At 35.3% G+C, this 25,753-nt stretch overlaps 1 protein-coding gene across 1 annotated transcript in view; it reads right to left on the bottom strand.

The window, feature by feature from the left end:
- CA8 (carbonic anhydrase 8) overlaps nucleotides 1–25,753 on the bottom strand; it is a 146,242-nt gene that overhangs the window by 18,183 nt on the left and 102,306 nt on the right. Inside the window, exon 8 of the mRNA XM_021005956.2 lies at nucleotides 23,490–23,659. Within this exon, the coding sequence (XP_020861615.1) occupies nucleotides 23,525–23,659 (135 nt within the window). The 3' untranslated portion in view covers nucleotides 23,490–23,524. The remainder of the gene's footprint in view (nucleotides 1–23,489; nucleotides 23,660–25,753) is intronic.

The following is a 25,753-nucleotide window of genomic DNA, read 5'->3' as shown; positions in this document are numbered from 1 at the left end:
GGGAGCCAGATTATACAGGGTTTTATAAGCCAAATCGAGGCTACTATATTTTATCCTATTGCCTCCAGGAATACTAAGTAGGGTCGTTAAGATGGTCATGTTATGCTTTAGGAAGATCAATTGAATAGCTGAGTTATAGACCATAACAAGCTAAAAAAAAACAAACCAATAATTAACACGGGGATCCAAAAAAAAAAAAAATTCAGACCTAAATGGAGAGGTAATAATGACACTGAGTAACGTGTCAAAGAATAAATACCTACTGATTTTAAATCCCTGACTAAATTTCAGTGTAAGAACCTATCACTTATACAAAATCTTTTTTCTTAAATCTCAGTAGAAGTTCAAGCCAGTAACCCCAAAGTTCCACTCTTTATGCTATAGAGATACAAAAATTAAATCATTAAGAATTTGTTGTTCAAAAGCTGTTCATCAGCAGCTAGGGTAGGTGCTATAGGGGACACAAATATAAAGACATGGTCCCAGACCTCAAAGATATCATAGTTTGATTGAAGAGGTACAACATGATCATGTGAATGTGCTTTCATTCACACAAGTATTTTCACAATTAAAATTAAAGTACACGGCCCCAAGACGTTTTCACAAACATTTTTATGGAGACATTTTTGGTCTAATGATAGTCTAAACAAATACCTAATTTAAAAGAAGATACTGCTGATTTACCTTTAATATACCCTAGAGTTAACACAAAATTGGACATTTAATGAAGTCTTTCTTGACAGTCTTTTAGACAATCATTTTATCCAGGGTATCAGCTAATGGGTCAATGTGACTACAGACATTTAATATTGTCCTCTCATGTTTACCAATAACCTAAACTAATGAATAGTAGGAATGTTTATCAAATTTAAAGATGACACAAAGCTGGAATTGAGAGCTAGTATGTTGTATTATGGAGTCAGAATTCAAAAAGTTTTCAACAAGTCAGAATGAAAGCCCCATTTCATGATTGAAGCTGCCTCTCCACCTTCAGTCCAGATCTTCATGTTTTTTCTTCATCCCTGTATTTTGAATATAAAACACACACACATACATACACACACACACACACACACACACACACACACACACACACACACACTGCCCATTTTTAAGAAGGGGTGTGACTATAACTGAATTCATGTAGTTCTATTTTCCTATCAGTTAAATGCCCACAGTAGGAAAAAAGGAATTGCTTCTGCTTAGCATCACTCACTCTATCCCAAGCAGTGGGCCTATTCATTCAACTTTTTTCCTCTAACGCAGCAACCCTTCAATATGTCCTATTTGTTTTCTTTGACATTTTTCACAAGCTTCAGCTCCATGCTGGGTTTTAACCTTTCTGACACTATTCTTTTAGTCTGTGCTGAGCTTGGATTAGTTCTTAGTCACATATCTTGGCTTCCATCTTTTACACACATCCTTTAAAATAAAAGGAGCTCATATTTATAGAGTGTTTTATAATTTACAAGGTACTTTCTTCACAGAAATACTGTAGGATAGGTAATATAAGTATTATCACTTCCTTTCTGCAGATGAGGAAACTGAGATTCAAAGAAATTAAATAACTTGCTTATGGCCATACGGTTAGTAAATGTCAGACTGGAACAATGCTTCCTTTATAGTTATATTCAGATCCAAAATGGCATTTCTCACCACATTCTCTACCTTTGAAAGATTAAATTATCAGCAAGATAATTCAAATTTTACCAGATAATCTATTTCCACCGGCAAGCTAAAGTCCCCCAAGACAACTATATCCTACCTCTAGGCCAGGTTTGCAATCTGTCAAAAATCTCACCATCTCTCCATCTGGTTGGGTGATCCGTAGTATACATACATGGTGATTTCCCTTTGGTTTGTCATTTCTTTATTCTAACCCAAACACTCTCCCTTACGTATCTTTCTTCAGATTCATGGATTTCCATATAGATGCCTAATTTTTTAAAAAATCATCTAGTTTAACTACCTTACTTTATTTTTGAAATGTTTTTAAAAACATCACTCTCAACCCCTAATGACTCCTTCTCCCAACTCCAACAGAATCCTCCTTTGTATGCTTTTTTTTAAATATTGTGACTATTTTGTAATTGTTCTCCTGTTTCTGTTTACTTCAGTCTGATCAGATCATAGATGTTTTCCCAAGCTTCTCTAAGTTCATCTTAGCCATTTTTATAGCATAGCAATATTCTATTATACTCATATGCCACATTTTCTTCAGCTATTTCCCAACTGATGGGTGCTTGCTTTCCTTCTGGTTATTTACTCACACACACGAACACGCACATGCACACACACACACACACACACACACACACACACACACACACACACACACATACACACATACTATAAAATTGTTCTGTGTATATGGGATCTCTTTTCTGTCTTTTACTTCTGGGTTGTGCTTCTGACTCTACCTACTTTGCTACAACTCAGATACACTCTCACCATAGAACTCCCTTCAGCACCTAGAAGCCTTCTCACCCTGCAATATCCCTCCACCATGCTGGCTCCCTTAAACCATTGGTGAGTTCTTTCTGGGGTCTCCATTTGGGGGATGGGCCCAAGCCAGCCATGCTTCATTCCCTACCCAGCTGGGCCTCTAACTCTATGGATTCTGCCACTATGCACCTATGTGAGGACCCCTTAATTCTCCCCTTTTATAGTTCCCTTTTATGTGTTGTCTTCCCCATTCGAATGTAAGATCCTTGAGAGTATGGAATGACTTTCTTTTTGCTTGTATTTGTATTCCTAGCATTTAGCACAGTGTCTGAAACATGCTAAGTACTAAATAAATGCTTGTAACTTGTTTGGCCTTGGGTTCATATCTTATTGACATACATTGCTAATTTACTAGCTAATATTTTTCTTTCAATCAAGTTATATATACCCCTCCATTGTGATATTCCATTTATGAGTCCCACTGAACCAAGTCTCAGGGATGCCTATGAAATTGTATTTATTTCCCTACATTAAGATCTCAAATTCATTTTATTATCCATATTGTGCACATTGGGATACAGATATTTTTAGCATGAATGTGATGTCTTTCCCTCTCTGGGTTACTTTTTTCTCCTGGACACTCCCACTGATACTCTTCTTTCTGTCATATATGTTGCTACATTGCATCTGATTTAGCATTTAAGCTTATTCTATCCCCTCACTTTTCAGTTTTGAAAACCTCTTAATCAGATCATCAAGTCTCCAGAAAAACACTCTATCAGTTTTTCATTAGGAATGATCTGTCCCTTCTCAAGAGCCTATCATTCCTATATTTTATACTATTATCCAGAAAGTCAAATCCCATTCTATGACAATACCTTCTGTGTCACTTATTTACATTCCTATTATCAATAGGAGTAATTAAAAATCCCATATGTGCCCTCAGATCACCTCTAGTCCTTTATTTTCCTCCCTAGGCTTTCATAATCTTTAGAGATTCTCTGTAGGTCTCTTTGGTAGCTTCTATTTATTCCCACGTGAATCACCAGTAATTGTGACACTTGTCTTGACTTGTCTCAGGAGGCCTCTGATCACATCCCAGGTACATGTCTGAGGAAAATATGATACCTCCTTGTTGGCCATATTAAGTTACATGTAGTTGCCCCTATACTTCTTGGGAAGAAGAATATAAGTTTCTTAAGGGCAGAGACTTTTTCAGTTTCTGTCTTTATGTAGCTTAGACCTGAAAGAGTACCTGACACATAGTAGGCAATTAATAATAACTTTAAGTAAATTAAATGCTAATAGTTAATAACAAATGTCATTTATATTTTGTTTTATTTTGCTTTGCATTTCTCTTCCTGGGACCAATAATGAATTTGTTGATACTTACATGACATTTTGTTTACCATTCCAGTAATGAAAAAACAGTAGAATTTTTGACATGATGATGAAAGGCAGAAATGAAAATGAAATAATAGTTGGTAAGCTTCACTTCAGAAATTGAATTTGTAAGAAGATATATCAAAAGCAATAGGTGTGGAAAAGCAATAAGTATCAACATGATAACTCAATTAAGTATTATTGAGAATGTGTCTTACAGTATATCCACAAAGTATTTCACAATAAAGAAGAATTGTCTTTTGAAGAGCTGTGCAAAGTTTGATCATGCAGTGTACATTGATTTGGGCATGATCCCTATAAAAATCTGATAAAGCTGCTTGAAAGTGAAAATTCTAGAATAATTAGTAATCTCTGGCTGAAACAAGAATAGTGATTAATTATGATATTCAGTAATGGCAAAATTACCTGCTCTACCACTGTTTGGAAGCTTCCTGCTTGGCCATCCTTGGCAATATTTTTAGTTAATAACTAGTTATGATCTAGCTGTTTGAATTAATGGCAGCAGATGATAGAGGGATTCATCCCATCTTTACTTGATGCATTCATTCATTCAGTAAAATGGTATCCTTTGAGTTATGTTGACTAGATTAGGGAGACCACTTGCTATTGAGTATGGCCCTCAACAGAGGTGAAATGTGGTAAACTCAGTAAGACATAGTGGAGGATTTAATCCAGGCTAGCATTTTTGGAAGTCAGAGGAATCCCTCTGTTCTCTACTTGAGAATGAGTGTTTGATATCGCAGAGAAAATTTAAAAGTTTTCTTTAGGCTCTGAAGTACACTGGGGATAAGGAAAACTTCATCAAGCCCTGATGTTAGAGAATGACTATAAAAGTCATGTAGAGAAGATGGAAACCAAGACAGACAATAGATTTTGAATACAAAGACTTGCTACTACACTTTAAGAAGAGTATTAGAAATACTTGAAATGATCTGAGATGGGTGAAATCTAAAGACAATAATAAAGAATGGCAGGGGTTTTTTAAAAAGCAATATGGTGGAGCAATAGGGTTGCTGTTTGAAATGTAAGGGGCAATAAATAATCTGAAGGGAAGGCAGAACTATTTCATTTTTATTTTGCTTCTGTTTAATATGTCAATGACCTTTGGTCACAAAGGACAAAACAAAAATAACTGATAGTGACTTAGTGCACAAGATAAGTAGGGAGATTGTTAGAGAGCACCTACTTGCCTTTCAGTTCCAGTTACCTGGCACAGATGAACCAAATCCTGGAGAAGTTCCCTGAGTATTAAAAGAATCGCCAGATGTGATTATTGAACTGTCAATGATTTTTGAATGATTTTACAGAACAATATGAATACAAGATTTGAGATTCTGCTATGGCCCATTGAATTGGTTGTCTTTAATTATTGCAAAAATCCTATAATATATTCCTAAAGAGACCATAAGCACCTAGATAAGGAATTATTAATCAAAAAGAGCCAAACATGGGGGCAGCTAGGTGGTGCAGTGGATAGAGCACCGGCCCTGAAGTCAGGAGGACCTGAGTTCAAATCCAGCCTCAGACCAAACACTTGACACTTACTAGCTGTGTGACCCTGGGCAAGTCACTTAACCCCAATTGCCTAAAAGCAAAAAAAAAAAAAAGAGAGCCAACATGGCTTTATCAAGAATAGATCATGCCAGATTAACCTTATTGTTATTTTTGACAGGATTATTAGGCCTAACAGATCAGGAAAATAATATAAGTATAGCCAAGGTTCCCAAACTGTGCACCCAAGGGGCCGCAGAGAACTCAGAAGAGTACTGTGGGATATTCTACATTACATGACTATTATTGAAGTTCTTAAATGTTTGATATATGTTTTTATTTATTTGTACTTTCAATTATGCCAATAACATCTTTAACTTTCTTGTTTGTAATGTCACATCTTATAGAAGATGTATTTTTGGCAATTGCTATGATAAAGAGCAAGATTTTCAGCAAGGTTGAAAATTAAGGTGGAAAATTAAATGAAGGTGGCAGTCTGATTCAAAGGTCTGGGAAATCCATAGTATACTATCTACTCTAGATTCATAGAGGGCAGATTTCAAAGAATTTAAAGGAAAGACAGATAGGAACCTATAGCCTCAAATTCAGTCAAAGGGCCACACTTGGGACCTAGAGGGACACATTGGCCTCAAGGCTGCAGGTTCCCCACCCTTGCCTTAAACCTTTCCCTCTTTGGGACTTCTCTATTATTGTTGTGGGCACCACCATCCACTCAGCTATCCAGGTTTGCAACTTTGGCTCCATCCTTAATCTCTCACTCACATTCATCTGATATCAGTTACCAAACTTGTCAGTAACTGACAATCAGTTACCAGATCCCATCATTTCTATTTTTACAACATCTTGAATATATGTTCCCTTCTTACTCACACAGTTGTCACCCTTGTTCAGGCCCTCATTACTTGGACTATTGCAATAGCTTTCTAATTAGTCTCCCTGCCTCAATCTACTCCCCACTCCAACCCATCCTCCACATAGCTGCTAAAGTGATTTTCCTAAAGCACAGATCTGACCATTTCAGCCCTTACTCAACAAACTTCAATAGCTCCCTATTACCTCCAAGATAAAGTCCTTTAATTGAAATTTGAAGGTCTTGGGGCAGCTAAGTGATGCAGTGGATAGAGCACTGGGCCTGAAGTCAGGACAACCTGAGTTCAAATCTGGCCTCAGACCAGATACTTGACACTTACTGGCTGTGTGACCTTGAGCAAATCATCTAACCCCAATTGCCTCACCAAAAAAAAAAAAGAAACAAAGAAAAAGAAATTTAAAGGTCTTCACAACCTGTTACCTTTGCAATCCTTCTATACTTTAGTCCCCTCACCATGTGAGCCTACTTGCTGTTCTGAATCTCCCATCTTCATGCCTTTACATTGGCTTGCCATGCCTAGAATGATCCACCTCTGCATTTCTGCCTCCAAAAATGCTTAACTTCCTTTAGGCCTCAGCCCAAAAGCCATCTTTTGTAGGCAGCTTTTCCTGGTCCCTCCTCTTCCCATATACTAGAATCTTTCTCTCTAAGGTTACTTTCATCTACTTTGCATGGATTTTACAGGTGCCTAATTATCTACTTGTGAGCTCCTTGAAGACAGGGACCCTTTTTTTTATCTTCCTTTGCATCATCAGCATTTAAGACAGTGCCTGTATCATAGAAGGAATTAATAAATGCTTGCTAATTGATTGGTTGATTTATTTTAGTAAACATATTACAGATTATTTTATCCTATTATTATATAAAAGATGGAGAAATGTACTAGACAATACTGGAATGAAGTGGATTGAGATTTGGAAAAATGGCTGGACCCAAAAGGAATTCATTAATCATCAGTTAGTCAAGAAGCATTGTAGTACATACAGAAGATACAAAAAAAGACAAAAATGGCCCCTTCCTTCAAGGAGTTTACATTCCACTTGGAAGTAGGAATCTAGTACCCTAAGGAATCATAGATTTGGAACTGGAAGTGACTGGGACAGGCTAAATGAAAACTTCCAATTTTACAGGTGAGAAAACTGAAGCTCAAAAAGGCTAAGTGATTTGCCTGGTCACAGACCTGAAGAGACTTCAAGGCAGGCTTTAAACTCAGTTCTACTTATCTCCAGGTTTATTGGTCTATCCACTACACCATCTAGTTGCCTATACTTTGATCCTATACTCTTTAACATTTTTATAAATTAATTGGATATAATCAGAGGGATAGCTAACATACTAAATGACAGGGTTAGTTTCTTTAAAAATATCTTGACAGGCTAGAATGTTAGCCAGATCTAATGATGATAAATATAATTGATCAAATACAATAATGATAAATTTGTCTTACACTTGGGTCCAAAGATCAACTTTGTGAATATAAGATGGGAAAGACATGGCTTTATAGTAAATTTTCTTAGAAAGATCTAGGACCTTTCATGGATTTCAAGCTGAAATGTGAGGTAATGGTATGATATGGCAGTCAAGGCAGCTAATGTGATGTTAAGCTGCATTAAAAACACCACCACATCTGGTAGATATGTGATTGCCCTCATTGGATGACATCTGGAGTTTTGCATTCATTTCTGGGTTCTGTGGTTTAAGAAGGGAATTGATAAGCTAGACAGAATACAGAGGAGAGTAACCAGGAGGGTGCGATCATGACATAAGAGAATTGGTTTTATGAACTGGGGCTGTATATCTGCATGAAGAGAAGATTTAAAAAAGGGAGATTATAACTGTCTTCAAGTACATAAAGTACTGTAATATGGAAGAAAGAGTAAACTTATTTTGGGTGTCCTTAGAAAACAAAGCTGTGAGTAATTGATAGAAGTCACACTCACAAAAAAAGAAAACCAATGATGTAAGGAAGAGCTTTCTAACAAATTAGCAAACTACAACAACAACTCCAGCAAATTGAATTATACAAAAATAGAATGGGCTCTTCAGCAGATGGGTTCCCCCTCATTTGATATTTACAAAAGCTAAATTATAATTTGTCAGATAATGTCAAAGAGGGGATTTTTGTTCAGTCAAGTCCAGTAAGTTCTATGTTTTAGTCAAGATGGTCTTGCAGCTTCCAGATTCTGTGACCCAAGAGGAAAGGGGAAAGTGTATAATACATGTAACTATGCTGTAATAAATTGCCAATGATAACCATACTGAACAAAAAAATGGAGTAAAGGATATCATCTAGGAAATATATGATTAGAAAAGAAGATAGACTAGTCATTTGTTGAAAGGGTGATATCTGATGGGCAATTTGAGTAATGTTTGCCACATAATGTTAAAAGACCTAAAGGAAGACCTTCAGCACATTGGATGAACACCTAAAAAGAATTTTGTGAAGACTACACAGGATAAGAAGGCATGAATGGCCTGTGATCTACATGACTGAACAAAGTAACCACACTGTTGAAATCACAGATCTACTGAAGTATCATAGCACTGGAGTATCCAATTTGTCAACTAGGTGCTTGAACTCTATTGTAGCTGTTCTGGTTTTTCCCTCATCATTGATAACACGCAGTTCCAAAAATCTGTGCTTAAGAAAAGGTTACTGAATGAATGGATGAACAATTTCATACTTAGATTGCTTCAATAGTCTCTTAATTGGCTCCCTGATTCCCAGCTATCTCCATTCAAATATATCCTACATACCAAGCCTTATTAATATACTGCTTTGATTATGCCATTTGCCTCCTCAAGAACCTTCATTGGTTGTCTCTTCATTAAGTCTAAATTCTACAGCTTCAACTCTCAAGACTTCTTATGATCTAGCCATTATTCCCTGTTTCCATAATTAACTCCTATTTATCCCCAAGGTGTCACTTCTACAATGGTCAGACTGGTTTTTATGAATATACAACACCCTTTCAAGATTAATATCTTCCATGAAAGTTTTTTTCACTATTCAAGTCCAACAAGCATACAGTTATGTTTGCAAACAGGAGTTTCCAAAGCTCAGATGAGGATCAAACTTTGCCCTAAATTAGAATGCTTATGGAAGGCTGAAAGTTTGTAGATTCCCTAGCTTAGCCACCCCTGAGATCCTTGAGGAGTCAAACAGTCATTTCCCAAAGAAAGCAGCAGTAGTACTCCACATTATACATATCAGAACCAAACAAGGCTTCTGCATTCCTCCTAGGAATACACAGAGCCTGACCTAACATACAATCCCATTTCAGAAAGAAATCCTAGAAAAACAAGTAAATATGGAAAAACTCCCATGATAAAGACATATTTTAGTGCTAGAGAAGAAAGAGAAAGAATAATTCCAAAGTATCTACAATCAAATTATAAAAGAAAAACAAAGGTTGGCCACAAGGTCAACTAGAATTCCTATAAGAAATGAAGCAAATATTTTTAAATTATATTATAAATTAAATGAAAGCGCTAAACAAAAGAATTAGAAAACAAAATGAGAGCATTAGAGGAAAGAATTGGCAGAAGAAATACATCAAGGACCCAATTAGTGTGGATATAATGAATTCCTTGAAGTGATCCCATTATTTGAATTCATTCTGCATATTTCCATTGGGCTGGAACTAATTACCATATTTTACATAATTATAATTTCAAATAGTGCAAATCTGAATACATGTGACCACTTCAGGGAATTCTTTATTCATGCTAATCGGGACCTAGCTGTAGCAGCTTTAGGACAAAAGAGGTACAAAATCTTACCCAAGTAATACACTCCTTGAAAATTAAAATGGACCTACCCATAACCTGATCAAAGAAAGAGGAAAATAATGGACATGTAAAAAATATTTATAGCAGTTCTTTGTGTAGTTGAAAAAAAATATTGTTAACTGAGTGTCCAATATAACAACATTGTATTATAAGAGATAATGAAACATATTAAGAGAAATATGTGAAGACTTATAAGAAATAATCCAGAGTGACTAGAGAACCAGAATAATTTATACAATAACAACAAATATTTTAAGGACAAATAACTTTGAAAGATATACAAACTTTGCTCAATGCAATGATCAGTCATGATTCCAGGAAAACAATAATGGCACATGCAAACCTCCTCACAGAGGTGACAGTCAAGATGCAGAATGATATCATATATTTTTGGACATGGCCGAGGTGGAAATTTGTTTTTTCTTGATTATGCATATTTATTACAATTGTTCAGGGTGTTTTTTTTTCCTTTTCTGTCAGTGAGGTGCATAAGGGAAGGGGAGATGAGATGGGGAGAAAATAAATACTTGTTAAAAAATAACATTTTTTAAGTAAATGCTTATCAGGGTCTTGAGCACAGGTAGGTTTGCTGATTGACACTGAGGTTGTGATTAGAGAGACTGGCAGGCTGCATGTAATACAAAGGCACTTCAAATTAAAACATAATAGCTTTGATGCTATAGTCAGGTTCTCCATAATTGCTAAGTAAAAAGTAATTGAAACACAAAACTAAAGAAAAAAAGAGGGACAGGGTTTTATGTATTTTTCCATTTTACTTTATCTTAAACTATAAAATATTAACACATGAATGGAATGGTAGAGAAAAAGTTAGTAAATAGAAGTAAAAGTAAAAAAGAATGGATGAATGGATGTATGGAACAGCTTGTATTAAATACTTAAAATGTGGTAGCAACGTTGCTAAGCACTCAGAATGCAAATAGAAGCAAAAGTATGGAAAATATAATAATAATAATAATAATTAGTGTAAAAAGGGGGTCATAATCAGGATTGGTTTCCTTACTTTGAGCCTGAAGTTTATTTTCCTTCATTTGATCATATTAGCACTTGAAAGTCACTTTGGTAGAGGGCATGATTTTTTTTTAATTTTTGCTGTTATGTTTTTTTTAATTGGCCTATACCCTATTGCAGCTCAAAATTATGGAGTTCAAACAATCCACCAGCCTCTTTCTTTCCTAGTAACAGGGACTACAGGCATGCTCAGACATCTGTTACGGTTTTTAACACATATAAAAAAGTTATGGTTCCTGGGACAGCCAGGTGGCGAAGTGGATAGAGCACCAGCCCTGAAGTTTGGAGGACCTGAATTCAAATCTCGCCTCAGACCAAACTCTTGATACTTACTAGCTATGTAACCCTGGGCAAGTCACTTAACCCCAATTGCCTAAAAAAAAAAAGTTATGGTTCCTCTTTCTCCTCATCTACTGTACTTCTTCCTCCTTCTCCTCTTTCCCCTCTTCCCCTTCTTCCCCTGTAGTTCAAAGTAAATTTATTACATTTCCCCTAATATTCCCAAGTGATTTTTGAAGCATAATTTTAAGTATTGCATTATTCCACTTAAATGGAATGATAAGCCAAAAATTAGGATTTGCCATTTATTTGTTTGAAGTGAATTTATCTATTAAATGTATTCTTCTATTAGAGATCAGAATCATTTTTCCCTGGTGGAGTGACACATCTTTGTAATTCTGTGAAAAATAAATTGCTAATTCTACAGATTAAGAATACAGGTAATCAACAATCTGATTCTGATTCCAGTGCTCATGTGCTTCATTTTTAGTTTCTAAGTTTTTCATTGCAATTTTTTCAGTATTTCAGTAATTATTAACAGCAAATTTATAAATTAGCAAACTGACAGCATTTCCCCCTAATTTTACTTTTCCTAAACTTCAAGAAGTACCTTTGGTACTCGTTTTCATTCAGGAGATTCAAGAAAGCATAGGATCAAAGTAATCTAGTGCCCTAAAATGAATGTCATTTTGAGTTCCTAAATTCAAATGTTTACTATTTCCAAGTATTTCTCTATCTCATTTCTTTTTTTTTAACAAGTCATTTTCAAATGCAAAATTTCTTGGCATTATTTTTTGATAGGTATTGGCTAAGTTAAAAGCTCAAAACCTCATCCATAAAGAAACATTTGTTTCATGTTCCTCCTCATTTACCAGCTGGCCTATTTCTCCCTGGTCTCCCTTTTCTGTGATATATATAGTTAATAAAGATTTAGAAAAGCATATTCATCATGGAGTCATAGAACTGTAGAATCACTGGATTCAAACAGACCTTGAGAGGTCATCTAGTCCAAGTGCTCATCTCCAGTCAGGTTCACTCCTAAACCTTTGCTGAAAACCTAAAAACAGTATTTTTAAAACTCTCCAAAGGAGGAAATATCATATCTTACCTTGAAAACCCACACCAATATTTAACAGCTCTCTCTGTAAAGATACTTTTACTTAAAACTAATCTAACCTCTTCTTGCTGTAATTTAAGTCCATTTTATGTTAGTATGATTAGCTAATATTTGCTTCTGTGAATAACCCAGCACTATATTTAGAAAATAAACAGTGTTCATATGGGGGAAAACACAGCTTTTCAATCAGGAAATCCTTTTTTCTAGCAAATCTGATGATCTTGAAGACATCTGAAAATATCATTAGTGAATAGGAAAAAGACCATTATTTCAATCTAATAATAACATTATGAGGATTTTTTAAATTGTATCATTTTTAAAAGATATTTTCAGATATCTATGATAAGGAAGTTGATTCTACTTTGAATAATACCCTATAATATACAGTAGATACAGGATAGATGGGCCCATATAACTTTCAATTTTCATTCTTAGGCTGTGTGTATCATATTAAATTATTAAAGTATGGTGAGTTCAAGTACCAGTGACTGGAATTATAGGTATAACCCTTTCCATTTATACTAGAAGGATAATAGCTTTTACCTACTTGGTCATTCAGGGTTTGACCTTTTCTCTTTTCTCCCTATGGCTTCTTCTTTTCTGAAATATTTTATCCCTTTCTATCTTATAACCTTCTGGGTTATAAAAGAAAATTGATATGAAGTTGATGCTGGCTATAGCTTTAGTAAAGCAAAAGAAGACAACATTATTAATTACAAAAGCATGTGTGGAGAAGGGTTCAGCACAGTCAAGGAGGACTTCAAGGACCAAGAAAGAGAAATGAAGACAGATCTGACCCAGGTGATCATTCAGAGATACTAATTTGGGATGTCTCCATTTCTTTATACTTTGATTACTCTTCCACCTCTGGATTGAGATATGTTTTTCTCATAAAAAAAGACCCTTAAAGGGCTGTTATGGTAATCTTAAAAAAAAAATAAACTAATTGACAGGTGTATCCGGGTATTTTAACAAGACTGGAAATAGCAGAAAAATGCAAAACTCAGAAACAGAAGCTATTCCCAGGAATACTAGGTGGTCAGAATATCTGATTTTATTGAGTTTGCTTTGCCCTGTGAAAAAACTACTCAGGAAAAGAAGCTCTCTACAATAATAATAATAATAATAATAATAATAATAATAATAATAATAATAATATTAACAACAACAATAATCTTCACTTCAGAGAGAAAGAGAGAGAGGGATTTTATCTCAGATCTGCTTTCAGGCAGAGGCAAAGACAGCTATAGAATTTAGGCATTTTAGTTGTCCTTCTACCCTACCTTTAAGGCATTCAAACATCAGAATCAGTAACAGACCATCTATAGGGTAAGAATGAATTCCTAAGAAACTCTTTAACATGAAATCAAGGTATTTGAGGGGAAAAAATGGGCTAATAAAAGCTGCACCTTGTAGGATCAATAAGCAGTTTCAGGATCCCAAGGGTGACAAGTGTAAGTTAAATTTCTTGATGGGAAAAAAATAAATTCATTTTCAATTTAGTTACCAAGATCTATACTAGTAGACCTGAACCAGAGGATTTATAACACCTAGGTGAGTTAAGGGCTAATCCTTCAAACAAGGACAAAACCAGGATTCACACAGCTTAAATAGCAAGAAAGCCACAAATTTTCCATGGGCATAATCAGCAAAGTCCTAGTTATCAGAGCCTCAGGATGTCCAAAACTTTTCACTTAAAACTCTGTCATCTTAGAGAAGAACCAGCAAGCTACCTTGGGTAAAGCATGGTTAAAATAAATCTGATTATTTAAAACACTTTTTCAAGTACTGGCATGAATTTTTTTGCCTTTTGAGTTCCAGATGCTTAAATGAAACATTCATGCTTTAAATTCAAAGTCAGATTGTCAAATCATTTCACTTTAATAAAAATTTGAATTACCTGCCTTAGGGCATTATTTAATATCAAATAAAAAGTACACATTCATGAGTCCAATTTCCCAAAGTAATTTTTATGTAGAACTAAGACTAGATTTGTATTACACATTGCAAGATTAAAGGAACAAAGTATGTAATCACAAAAGCCTATGAAATGAGAGTTTGAGTCACTTCAGAAAGGACTCCTAAAGTTATATATAGGATACAGTTTTATTCATACTACTCTGAAAGATTCCAGGGGAAAGCTACTATCTCAATAATCCCTACCAGAAGAGTAGGACACTATATTCCCTATACCAAGATTGAATTGGAATCCAAATTGCATATAATTTTAAATTTTTGAAAAATTATATCATTCTTAAAATCTAACATGATCTAAAACACACGAAACAAATCGATATATTTAATGTTCCACTTCACTATGCTATTGTGATCTTTGTTTTTAATAAGTAAAACTGATAAAGCAGCTAATACTGTTTAGGAAGGAGTGATCACTGATCTAGGATTATATAGCCGTCAAACCCTCACTTTCGATTTTTGTATAAAAATATCCTTTATGTCCACTGATACACACTACACAAGACAGCTGGTCATTTGCTATAAGTACATACCTATGACCAATACAATCACAAAAATAACTTTGTTCAGTAATCTGCTGAGGAACAATATCAAAAAGGGCAAAAACTGGGGCAACATCAGTAGTTTTATGGAATATGTTCTGTTCAAAATCCCCGAAAAGGAGGAATGCTTTCCTGAGAGATTTCATATATGCTCTTATTTGGAGATGATATTGTTTTGATTGCATGAAGCCTTGGAAAACCACAGGGCCTGAACAATTAAATCCATGGTTACCTAAAAGAGACCAGCCTGGCCATCCACATCAGAAAAATAAGGTGGATGAAAAATACATATTGCCCTGACTTATGATATACAGTTGAACAGACAACACATTGAGATTTTCCATTGGTGTATATATTTTTGACAGGCTGTAAAGAAGGACCATGTGCTTGACTGAGTCCCGAATTGAATAAGAGGTCAGGCTGTATTGTATTTGAAAAACCATGAAACCATTTCATCGACCCTATCCAGGGTAATCGCTGTCACAAAAGTTCATCTTTTCACTGGATCAAAGAATTTAAAAGTTTAGGGTTGGACTTGCAACCCATACATAAAAGATTCCCCACAATAACATAATAAATAATTGATCATCAATCCTTTTCCGGAATACTTCCAACATGGGAGAACTCATGCAAGGCAACTAACTCCACTTTTGGACGGCTCTAAATTGTTGTAAGTTGCTTTAATTTTTTGTTTGTTTCTCTGACATCAACCCAAAATATGTCTCTGTACAACCTCCTGGTTCTCCTTACTGGGATCGAACATAACACATTTAATTCCTTCTCTCCATGACAGCCATTCGAATACTTGAACACAGTTATCAAGCCTGAATCTTCTTTTTCTTCAAGCTAAAAACACCAAGTTCCCTCAACCAAACCCAATCCTCCTATGTCATAAACATAAACATAAACTCAAGGCCCTTCCCTACTTTGGTTACCACCCTTGAATACTCTCCAACTTACCAAGGTCCTTAAACTTTGGTGCCCAAAATTGAACAAAATACTCAAGGTGAGTCTGACAAGAGTCAATTACAGTAGGATCATCACTTCCCTATTTCTGGAAACTATGTTTCTTCCTAATGTAACTGAAACTTGCTTTCACTCTTATAGCTGCCACATCCCACTACTGGTTGGGCTTGCATTCCACTAAAACCTTCAGAAGCCTTTCAAAATAACTCTTGTCTACTCAAGCTTCTCCTTTCTCAAAACTATGGAGTTGGTTACTTTTTGTACCACAGTGTAAGTCCTTACATTTATCCTTATTGAATTTCATTTTATTGTTAAGTCCAATGTTCTAGCCTGCTAAGATCTTTTTTGGATCTTTATTCTTCATGTCAGGTATCCCTCCAAGCAATCTGGAAATATGATGAGCTTGTCATTTATTCCTTTATCTAAATCATTTAGAAAATTATAATGCAGTATAAGGCCAAGCACAGATCCCTGGGACACTTCACTGGAGACCTCCCGCCATGTGTTCAGTTTCAAATGAACTATTAACAACTATTCTTTGAGTTCAAACAACCAAACAGTTTTGAATTCATTTGATTGTATTACTTCTCCACCTTCCACGGGCATATTATAAATATTTTATAAGAAGTGTTGATAAAATCTACTTTAACTATATCCTCAACTATTGGTTTAGTAATCCTGCCAACAAAGGAACAAAGGTTAGTCGAGCACCACATGTTTTTGATGAAGATATGCTGGTCCTTTTTTATCACCAATCCTTTACCAGATATTTGCAAAAAAAAAAATCTCTTTAATGCTTCTTTCTTGAATTTTCCCAGAAAGAGAAGTCAAGCTTACTGGCCCGTGGTTTTATATTCTGGTCCCTTTCTCTTTGGGACAACACTTGGCCTCCAATATTATGGGACCTCTACATTTTCCAAGATTTTTCAAATAGCCAGTAGCTCAGTAACCCCAACTGCCAAAGCTTTTAGGACCCAACGATGTTGTTCATGGGGGCCAAGGGACTGGAATTCATGAAGTATAGCTAAATGCTCTTTTAGTGTCTCCTTACTTATCTTGAATATCAATTCTGTTAATCATTTTTGTTTTGTCATTTCCAGAGTGTCATAGAAAACCAAAATGAAATGAGAATTGCTGTCCATGTTCTCAGCTATCATCATCCTATCCACTCCAAGCAAAAATCCTATCCTTTATCATTATCCTCCCCTTATATTTTTTTTGTTGTCCTTAACTTTCTCTATTCCAGTGTTAGCATTGTTGACACCAGTTTTATAAGACTATACCAGACTCATTCCATCTTCTGTAGCTTAGATGGCTTCTGTCTTCTATAAATTTCTTTTTCAAATCTAAGTTAGTTGATGAGTTCCCTGTTTATCTGCATTGAAGGTACCTTCAGGCAAATACCATTTTTTTTATTATTCTCATTGGTCTTGTTTCCTTTTATGAACTTAGAATTTCAATTCTTTGGCATCTCCTAACCCTCCTCAATTGACTTCCCCAGAATATTTTAGAAAATAGGATCCTACCTATAATTTCTTTGAAATCTGCTTTCTCAAAATCTAAGGACCATGTCAGTCTCTGCCCAGTTTTCCTCTCCTTTATCACAAACTCTAGGATGGAGTGATTATACCATCACCTCCATTTTCCAATGACAAAAACTCTTCTATCTCTCCATCTTTGATCTTCACCCAATTACTGCTCATCATGCTTCCTCCTTCTGCATATTCAATTTCCTCACATGAATAGATATAATGCTACCCAAACCCTCTTCTACCTAACCTATTTCTTTTTAATAAGGTATTATAAATCCAGGGCCATGGTCCAGTCACTGATTTCAACTCACCAAGTCTCAGTGACACCTATGAGTTCAAATTTGCCTTCTTGTGTTAGAACCTCTAAGAGTTCCCTTTGTTTATTGCCTAAACTTTGGCCATTTCTGCTTAAGTACTTTAGGCTTTGGGTTTATTATTGATTACTTTCCTAGGTTTTATCTCCCATAAATTTTTATGCCCTCTAATACTACTTTAGGGGATATACAAAGGAAGTCTTCTTCCTCCCTAGTTCTTCTTAGGTTAAAGCCCTTTGAATTAAATTTAGATTAAAGATACATGGAAAATACTTTCTAACCAGACTTTGCTAGGTATACTCCATCTCTTACCAGTAATCTATCAATCCTTTATGAAAGCAATGATCCAGAAATGTGTATCCTGTTTTCAAACATTACATTCTTAGTAAGCTATTTACTTTCCAAATTATTTTTTTTCTCTTCTGCATCCCTTGCCCAGGCAACAGGGAAGAAAACCCAACCTGGGCCCCTCTAGCTTTCAGCTTATTGCCCAAAACTTCAAAATCATTGGCAATCCTTCATTCATTTGGATATCTTAAGACATTTTTTGTTATGACATAGATATATGCACGGAGAAGACAAAAGACCTTTCTGTTGTTCTTATTAAGTCAGCAAATAGGTTCTTTAGGACCAATGAGTATGAAATCATCCACTACTACTACCTCCCAGCCTGAGTGTTGTATTGGTATCCAAAAAAATACTTAAAAAAAAAAAGACCAAAGGAAGACTGCAGTGAATGGATTAGATATTCTATTGAATATTTATAGATAAAATGGTACCACATTACTCCCAAAATTTACTCCTTCACTCCTATTCACATACTCTTGATTGGAATTTTTAAATGGCATGGAACTGTACTGAGTCTTCTACAAATTTATGTTATCTAATCCCAACTGGGCCTTGACTACAGTAATTCTACTACTGACTAATGGATTCCTTATCCCACTCATCACAGAGGCTATTCCAAATGTTCTCTTCTCTTCCCAAGCCTCCAACCCTACCCTACCCTTTCAGCTGAGGACTTCTTTTCATACTTCAGCAACAACAAAAACAAGACCATTCACTTCAACCTCCCTTCTCCTTTCCAGGACTTGGTCCCATTCTCTCTCATCATTTCTATAACCTGCCTATCTCTAATCTTCTACTCTTCCCCTTCTACAGCTTCTTTTCCTGTTATCTATAAATATGCCCAAATCTTTCCATCTTTAAAAATTCTCACTCAATCCCCTAAGCCCTGTAATCTTCCTATATTGTACCTTTCTTGTACCTTGCTAAGGGACCTCCAATTTCAGAGATGCTTCAACAAAGAAGCATCTTTTCTTTACTTTCCTCATTCTTACTACTAGAATGGAAAGAAAAGTGAAGTCTGTTAGCCAGTGTAGGAATTAAAAGAGATTGAAGTAAATATTGCAAGAAGTAGATTTCTAAGGTGACTTTGTCTTTATTATCTAAGAAACTGTTATAGAGTTTTTTCACTTGTGAAAAGCAATGGTTTTATCAGTAAACTTGTAGCATGAAAGCAGCTATGAGGTTCCTTTTTTAAAAGAATCTTTAACCTTAGAGGTCATCTAAACCAGTCTCTTCATTTTACAGATGAGGAAATGGAGAACAAGAGATATCAAGTGATTTGCCTAAAGCTAGACATGTACTAAGCATAAGAGGCAGGAGGACATGGACCTAGGCCCCCCAACTCCAGAACGACTATGTCATGATGCCTCTGAAAGAAAGAGCAAGGAGCCAAGTTTCTAAAATAGAAAAGAAGATAAAAAGATAAAAGTTTAACAGGCAAGAAAACAGACGAGATTGGGGAAAATACTCTTAAAAGAGCTTCACATGCAAGTGTGATTATAGTGAAGTGATCATACCACCTTGTGACTGTTTCATCTTTCCTCCTTCCCTGTGGGACAAGAGAGGGAGCAAAGAAATTCAAGTGAACCCTGCAGAGCTTTTATAGCTGCTCAGGAATGGTAGGGAGGCTAACTAAGGCTGAGCCTCTCACTAGGTCTATCAGCCTACAAATAGACTGTCTTTGGTTATAATGAAGGGAAAATTCTAGAATCATACTCAGTGCAATAAAATATCCACAATCTAGGTAGAGGGTTTCTCAAATAGGACAAAAGAGAAAACTTGTATTTTGCTGCAGCAGGAAAGCTAGATCTGCATATCAGTTCTAACATTTGCTAGTTGTATGACCATGAGTAAGTCATCTCTCTGGGAGCCTCAGGCTCCTCATCTGTTAAAAAGAGAAAAAAAAGGCTTATCCTACTTACCTCAAGGAGGCTTGTTTTAAGAAACGTGTTTTGCATACCTTAAAGTGCTTTGCAAAAGTGAATTATTATTATTATTCATTATTATAAAACCTACCCACCTACATGAAGGCAATTTTCTGGTTAAAATGTATTATTTTCTCTGTGTATCTTTCATGTATGCTAAATATTAGTGTTGTTTTAGAACATAAGCTATTCAAGAATCAAGATTTTATAGATAGATAGATAATAGATAGATAGATAGATAAATACATACATATATAGATACATACATAGCTACATATATATGCATATGCATGTGTGTGTGTGTATACACATACATATATATATGTAATTTCTGTGCCAGACACTATGATAAATGTTAGAGCTGTAAGTTCGAAGAATGAATCAAATTCTACTCACAAGGAGCTTATATTCAAATGGAAGAGACAAGTAGGCATAAAAACATGTGCAGCACAATACGTATGTACAATGACTTGTTGTGGTTGTTGTTTGATTGTTTCAGTAATGTCCAAATCTTCATGACCTCATTTGGGGTTTTCTTGGCATTTCCTTCTCTAACTTATTTTACGGATGAGGAAACTGAGGCAAGCAGGGTTAAGTGATTTGCCATGGCTTCCTTAGGCTTCTTTGTAACAAAATGGAACAGAGACTTCAGACTCATTTTGCATTTCTCAGAGCAAAGTAAAACAGTGAGTGTAAATTGTGATCTTTATCTTCTGGATGTGGCAGGAAGAGCTTGCAGGAAAGTCTATATGGCCAGTTTCTAAGAAACAACCTCTTATGACCATGCCAGCCAAGCAAAGATGGCTAGTCTTAGCCATGGCAGGAAAAGGTAAGATGCAGGGCACTTCTATGTTGGGCAATCTGAACCTATGCAGGCAAACTCCCTTACAAATATATGCAAAGTAATTAAATAAAAGGAATTTTGGAAGGGAGGCCATTATCTGTTGGATCAGGAAAGAATTCATGTAGAAGATAGTGATTGAGCTACATCTTGAAAGAAGAGACAGAATCTTTGAGATGATGGTAAGAAAGTAACATATTAGGCATAGGAGACAGCCATTGCTTAGGCATGGAGACAGAAAGTGGAATATGCTGGGGGAGGGGGGTAATATCTAATGAGGCCGAAAAGATCTGTGGGGGCCAAGTTGTATAGGGCCATAAAAGTTGAACAGAGGAGTTTATATTTTATCCTAGAGTAAATGGAAAGCTGCTAGAGTTGATTGAGTAGAGGAATCACATGGTCACATGGTTAGATCTGTGCTTAAAGAGAATTACTTTGGCAGTAGTGAGTGGAATGGACTGGAGTAGGGAATGATTTGAGGCAAAGACCAAATAGGAGGCAGCTGCAATAATCTAAGCAATAAGTAATGAGGTCCTGGACCAAGATGGCAGCTGTGAGAAAGCAAAGAAGTGGTCAGATACAAGGGGTATTATCAAGATTTTTAAAATGGCAATGTTTGGCAACTGATTTGACATGTGGGTTGAAGCTAAGTGAGGAGTCCGGGATATTTGGGGTTATAAGGCTGGGAGACTAGAAGAATGGTGGTACTTCGAAAGAAATGGGGGAGTTTGGAAGAGTAAAAGGTTTAGGGGGAAGGATAATAAGGTTAGTTTCATACATGTTGAGTTTAAAATGTCTCTGGAACATCCAGTTTTATATATCCAATGGACAATTGGTATTGTGGTACTGAAGCTCCAAAGAGAGACTCTTCAAAGAGAGATAGAGAGATCTGGAAGTCATCTAAACAGAAATGCAATTCAACTGATGGAGCTGATGATGTAATCAAAACAGAAAAAGTAGAGGAAAAATAGGAGAGGACTTAGGAAAGAATCTTGGGGAACACCCATGGTTAGATTGGGTGTAGATATGGATAATGAGCTAGTAAAGGAAACTGAAAAAGAGAAGTAAGACAAATAATAATAATAGCTAATATTTATCTACCACTTACTATGTATGAGGCACTGTGCTAAGTGTTTTTCAATTGTTTTCTAATTTGATCCTCACAATAGCCCTGGGAGATAAGTGCCCTTATTTATACCCATTTTACAGTTGAGGAAACTGGGGTAAATAGAGGTTAAGTTACTTGTCCAGGGTCACATGGTTAGCAACTGTCTGAAGTCAAATTTGATCTCTGCTCTAGCTGTCTACAAACTCAGCATTCTATCTACCTCACCATCTAAGCAGACTCTGAGAAGGAGACTTATTGTTATGAAAACCTTGACAGGAGAGAGTTTACAGTATCAAATGCAGCATGTAAATCAAGAAGGATTAGGGCTGAGAAAATTTGATCACCAGATTTGGAAACTAAGTTGACAATTGATATAATACTAATAGCTAGGTTGATTTAAGGCTTGCAAAGATTATGCAAATCTCATTCAAATCCTACTGCAATCTTAAGAGGTGGAAATTATTATTGTTCCCATTTTACAGATGAGGAAATTGAGGCAGACAGAGATTAAGAGACTTGGCCCAGGTCACAAATGCTTTTATGTGGTTCATCACTTTATCCACCATGCCACCTAGTGGCCTCCAGCTGATGTCTTTGGAGAGAAAAGCTTCTTTGGGGTTATGAGGCCCGAATCCAGATTGCAGTGTTAAGGAGTGAGTGAAAGGAAAGAAAGCAGAATTGGCCAGTGCCACCAGATCTTTTAAGGAGTATGGCTGAGAAAGTAAGGGGAGATGTAGCACAACAGCTTGAAGGGATGGTAGGGTCTAATAAAGGTTTAAGGATGGAGAGATACATGTATATTGGATGGAAATAGGAAAAGAAGAAGTTGACAGCAATCTAACCCAATCTCTACCATATATAGTGAAGTACCCCTTCATGCAGATAGATAATAAATGCTTCTGAATGGATTGTTGAACATATCAAGAAACACTTTCCTAACTTGTATCTCTATTTTTTGAAATTTTGAGCAGCAACTGGGGGCACTTTATTGACCCTAACATAGGATACTATTTAATAGTCCCCTAGTCATCTAGACACCCCATAAGCACACTGACCATTATTTACTTAGAGAATGAGAGTCAAAATTCAAAATTTCATACTGCATTGATTTTCTATTATCCATTAGCAATACTTCCTTTGTCTATACTTTTTATGCTCTGGGTACTAAATGATGTAATTTCAGTGTAAATTATAATAAATTACCAAGTAGTCATCTCCCATCACTGTTTCCTTACTGCAGCATGCTTACATCACTGGTATCACTGACTATCGAGTCAAGAAGTGCATATAAATTATTCAAAGAAAAGAAAAAAGACTATTTTCCAGTGCAGAAAATATCAGAATAAACTCCAGACTGTTGTAATTAATGAGGCTCTGAAATGTCATAAGTTTTGTCAAAATGAAATATACTTATTTAACTGCTAAATTATATTGATTACCATGAGTAACTTACATTATTACATGCTTCATTTTCTTTAATGATCTCATACCTGGATGAAGATTAATTCATTCTTGATCTCTTTGGCTATTGGAATGCAGCTCGAATTACTCTGTCACTAAGTGGCTGAGTGGGTCTGAAGTTGTCCCCTAAAATTCCATCACAGCCCTCTAAGAGTTCTGCACCTTTAACATGGGTCCTCAGTCTTCGAAATTCCTCTATCTGAAAATAAAACCAGACAAAATCAATTAATATTTCATATGAAATAAATAAATCCAGTATTTGTAAAGATTTTAAATGATACATTATTTTCAACAGTCAAAAATAAAGAAAAACTTCTGTTATTCCTTACTGGTCAAAAATTAGCCAATTCCTTCCCATCTAAGAATGCTTAAAAGGGGAACAAAGCATATGCCTATCAACAGAACAAAGATAATGTGAGTACATATAACAAAGGCCTCAGTCTGTTTTTAAATCAGTTTTTCAACATTCCTAACTTCTTTCGTTGCTAAAGTTGTACATGAGAAATTCTCTATGTCTGACTCAATAACAGCTTAATGACACCCTCTATATTATTAAGAAGGTAAGATTATTTCCTATTTCCACAACTCATTAGATAAGTTTAATGACTATATTGTAAAAAGGGTAAGATTTTCTCCATCTCATGACTAAAAGTTAAAAAATTTAAACTTAATATTTATGTGTCTTAAACTAATGGAAAAAAAACTTTAATTAATGGGGAAATGTCAAAGTATTTGTTTTAACATTTAATATCTAAACTATTTTGCACAAGCAAAAAGCTTTTCTTTATCAAGAGACACTTAGGACTTTTTTCAAATTTCTTCTATAGTCCTCAGAGGTCATATATCAAAAGTATTCTTAATATCTCAAGCCCATCTGTGTGATATAAATCTATTTTAAAACCAATTAAATTTGTCTAGTAAGTTAGTTATGATTTTGAGGTCAAAATGTTTTTAAAGGGAAAATCTGAAAATCAATTATTTTGTTTCCACAGTGTTAAAAAATCATAACTTATTCTTCCCCATTAAACTTTGCTGTTTTGTGGGTACAGTCTTAGAGTGAAAATATAGAGGGAAACTATTATTCTACTTCTCCTGGATACTCTGTCTACTTAACTGGCATAATGAGAATCTGATGGATTGATTTATGGAAGTGCCCATTTCTAATATTTTCTCCAACCATGAAGTTAGGGTAATCTGACCAAAGAATTTCATCACAAAGTAACCAATCTACTGGCAGACATTGCAAGTACCAAACAAAATCATTATGTTGGTGAGAGGTAGTAAATGCATAGGTAGATGAGAGAGAGAGAGAGAGAGAGAGAGAGAGAGAGAGAGAGAAGAGAGAGAGAGAAAGAGAGAGAGAGAGAGTATAAATTAATAAATCAAAACTAACTAAGGATCTATGCCACAGTCATTTCACTGATATGCTATCACTCAACTAATTGATTGGCACTGGTTAAAACAAAAGTTAAAAGTCTACACCAAATTAGAAGAAAGGATAAAGATGAGAAAACATTTCATGCAATTATGATTATGATAATTATATTACCTATTGAAGTTTTTACTTAAAAGTTAGAAATAGATAAAGCTAAAGATATTGAATCTGATTATCATAATTTCTTAGAATAGTTAAGAATATAAAAGTTACCACAATGAAGAGCCTAGAAAGGACCTGGGCTCCCAAACACTTCATCACTTTGCCAAGTAGAGAGACATGTATCTATCCCACAGGGTTGTAATAGGGATTAAATAAGACAAAATATGTAAAGTGCTTTGCAAACTTTAAAGCACATTTTTACCTTTTTAAAGGTAGTATGATGAAATAATGAATTTGAGTTAGGAGACCAGAGTTTCAACCTTTTCCTCAACATTCACTAGTTACATGATCATCAGCAATTTAATTAATCTGCATGAGTCTCAGTCTCTTCCCTATGAAATGAGGATGACAAAATATGTGCTACCTTCATCATAAGATGGTTGTGAGAACAATGCTTTTAAACTTTAATATGATACATTAATGTGAAATTATTATTATTATTATTGCCAAGATAAATAAACACAAACTTAAAAGTTAAGATGCAAAGTATTACAGAGGAAATTTGCAAATGATTACAAAAATATCCCCCAGCAACCTCACACACAGAACAAGAAGAAAAGGAAGGAAAATAAGGTCTGCAGAAAGTTAATCAAAAACAAGATAAAACTAAGCCAGACTCTCCCCAGAATTTTTATAGATGAAACTGGAAGGATTCAACCAATGTGAAATAAAACAGATTTGTCATTATTTTTTCTA

This window comes from Phascolarctos cinereus, unplaced genomic scaffold, assembly GCF_003287225.1.
Source record: "Phascolarctos cinereus isolate Bilbo 61053 unplaced genomic scaffold, phaCin_HiC Scaffold_4;HRSCAF=312, whole genome shotgun sequence".
Classification (NCBI taxonomy): domain Eukaryota; kingdom Metazoa; phylum Chordata; class Mammalia; order Diprotodontia; family Phascolarctidae; genus Phascolarctos; species Phascolarctos cinereus.
This window is presented reverse-complemented; position numbering and strand designations above follow the sequence as displayed.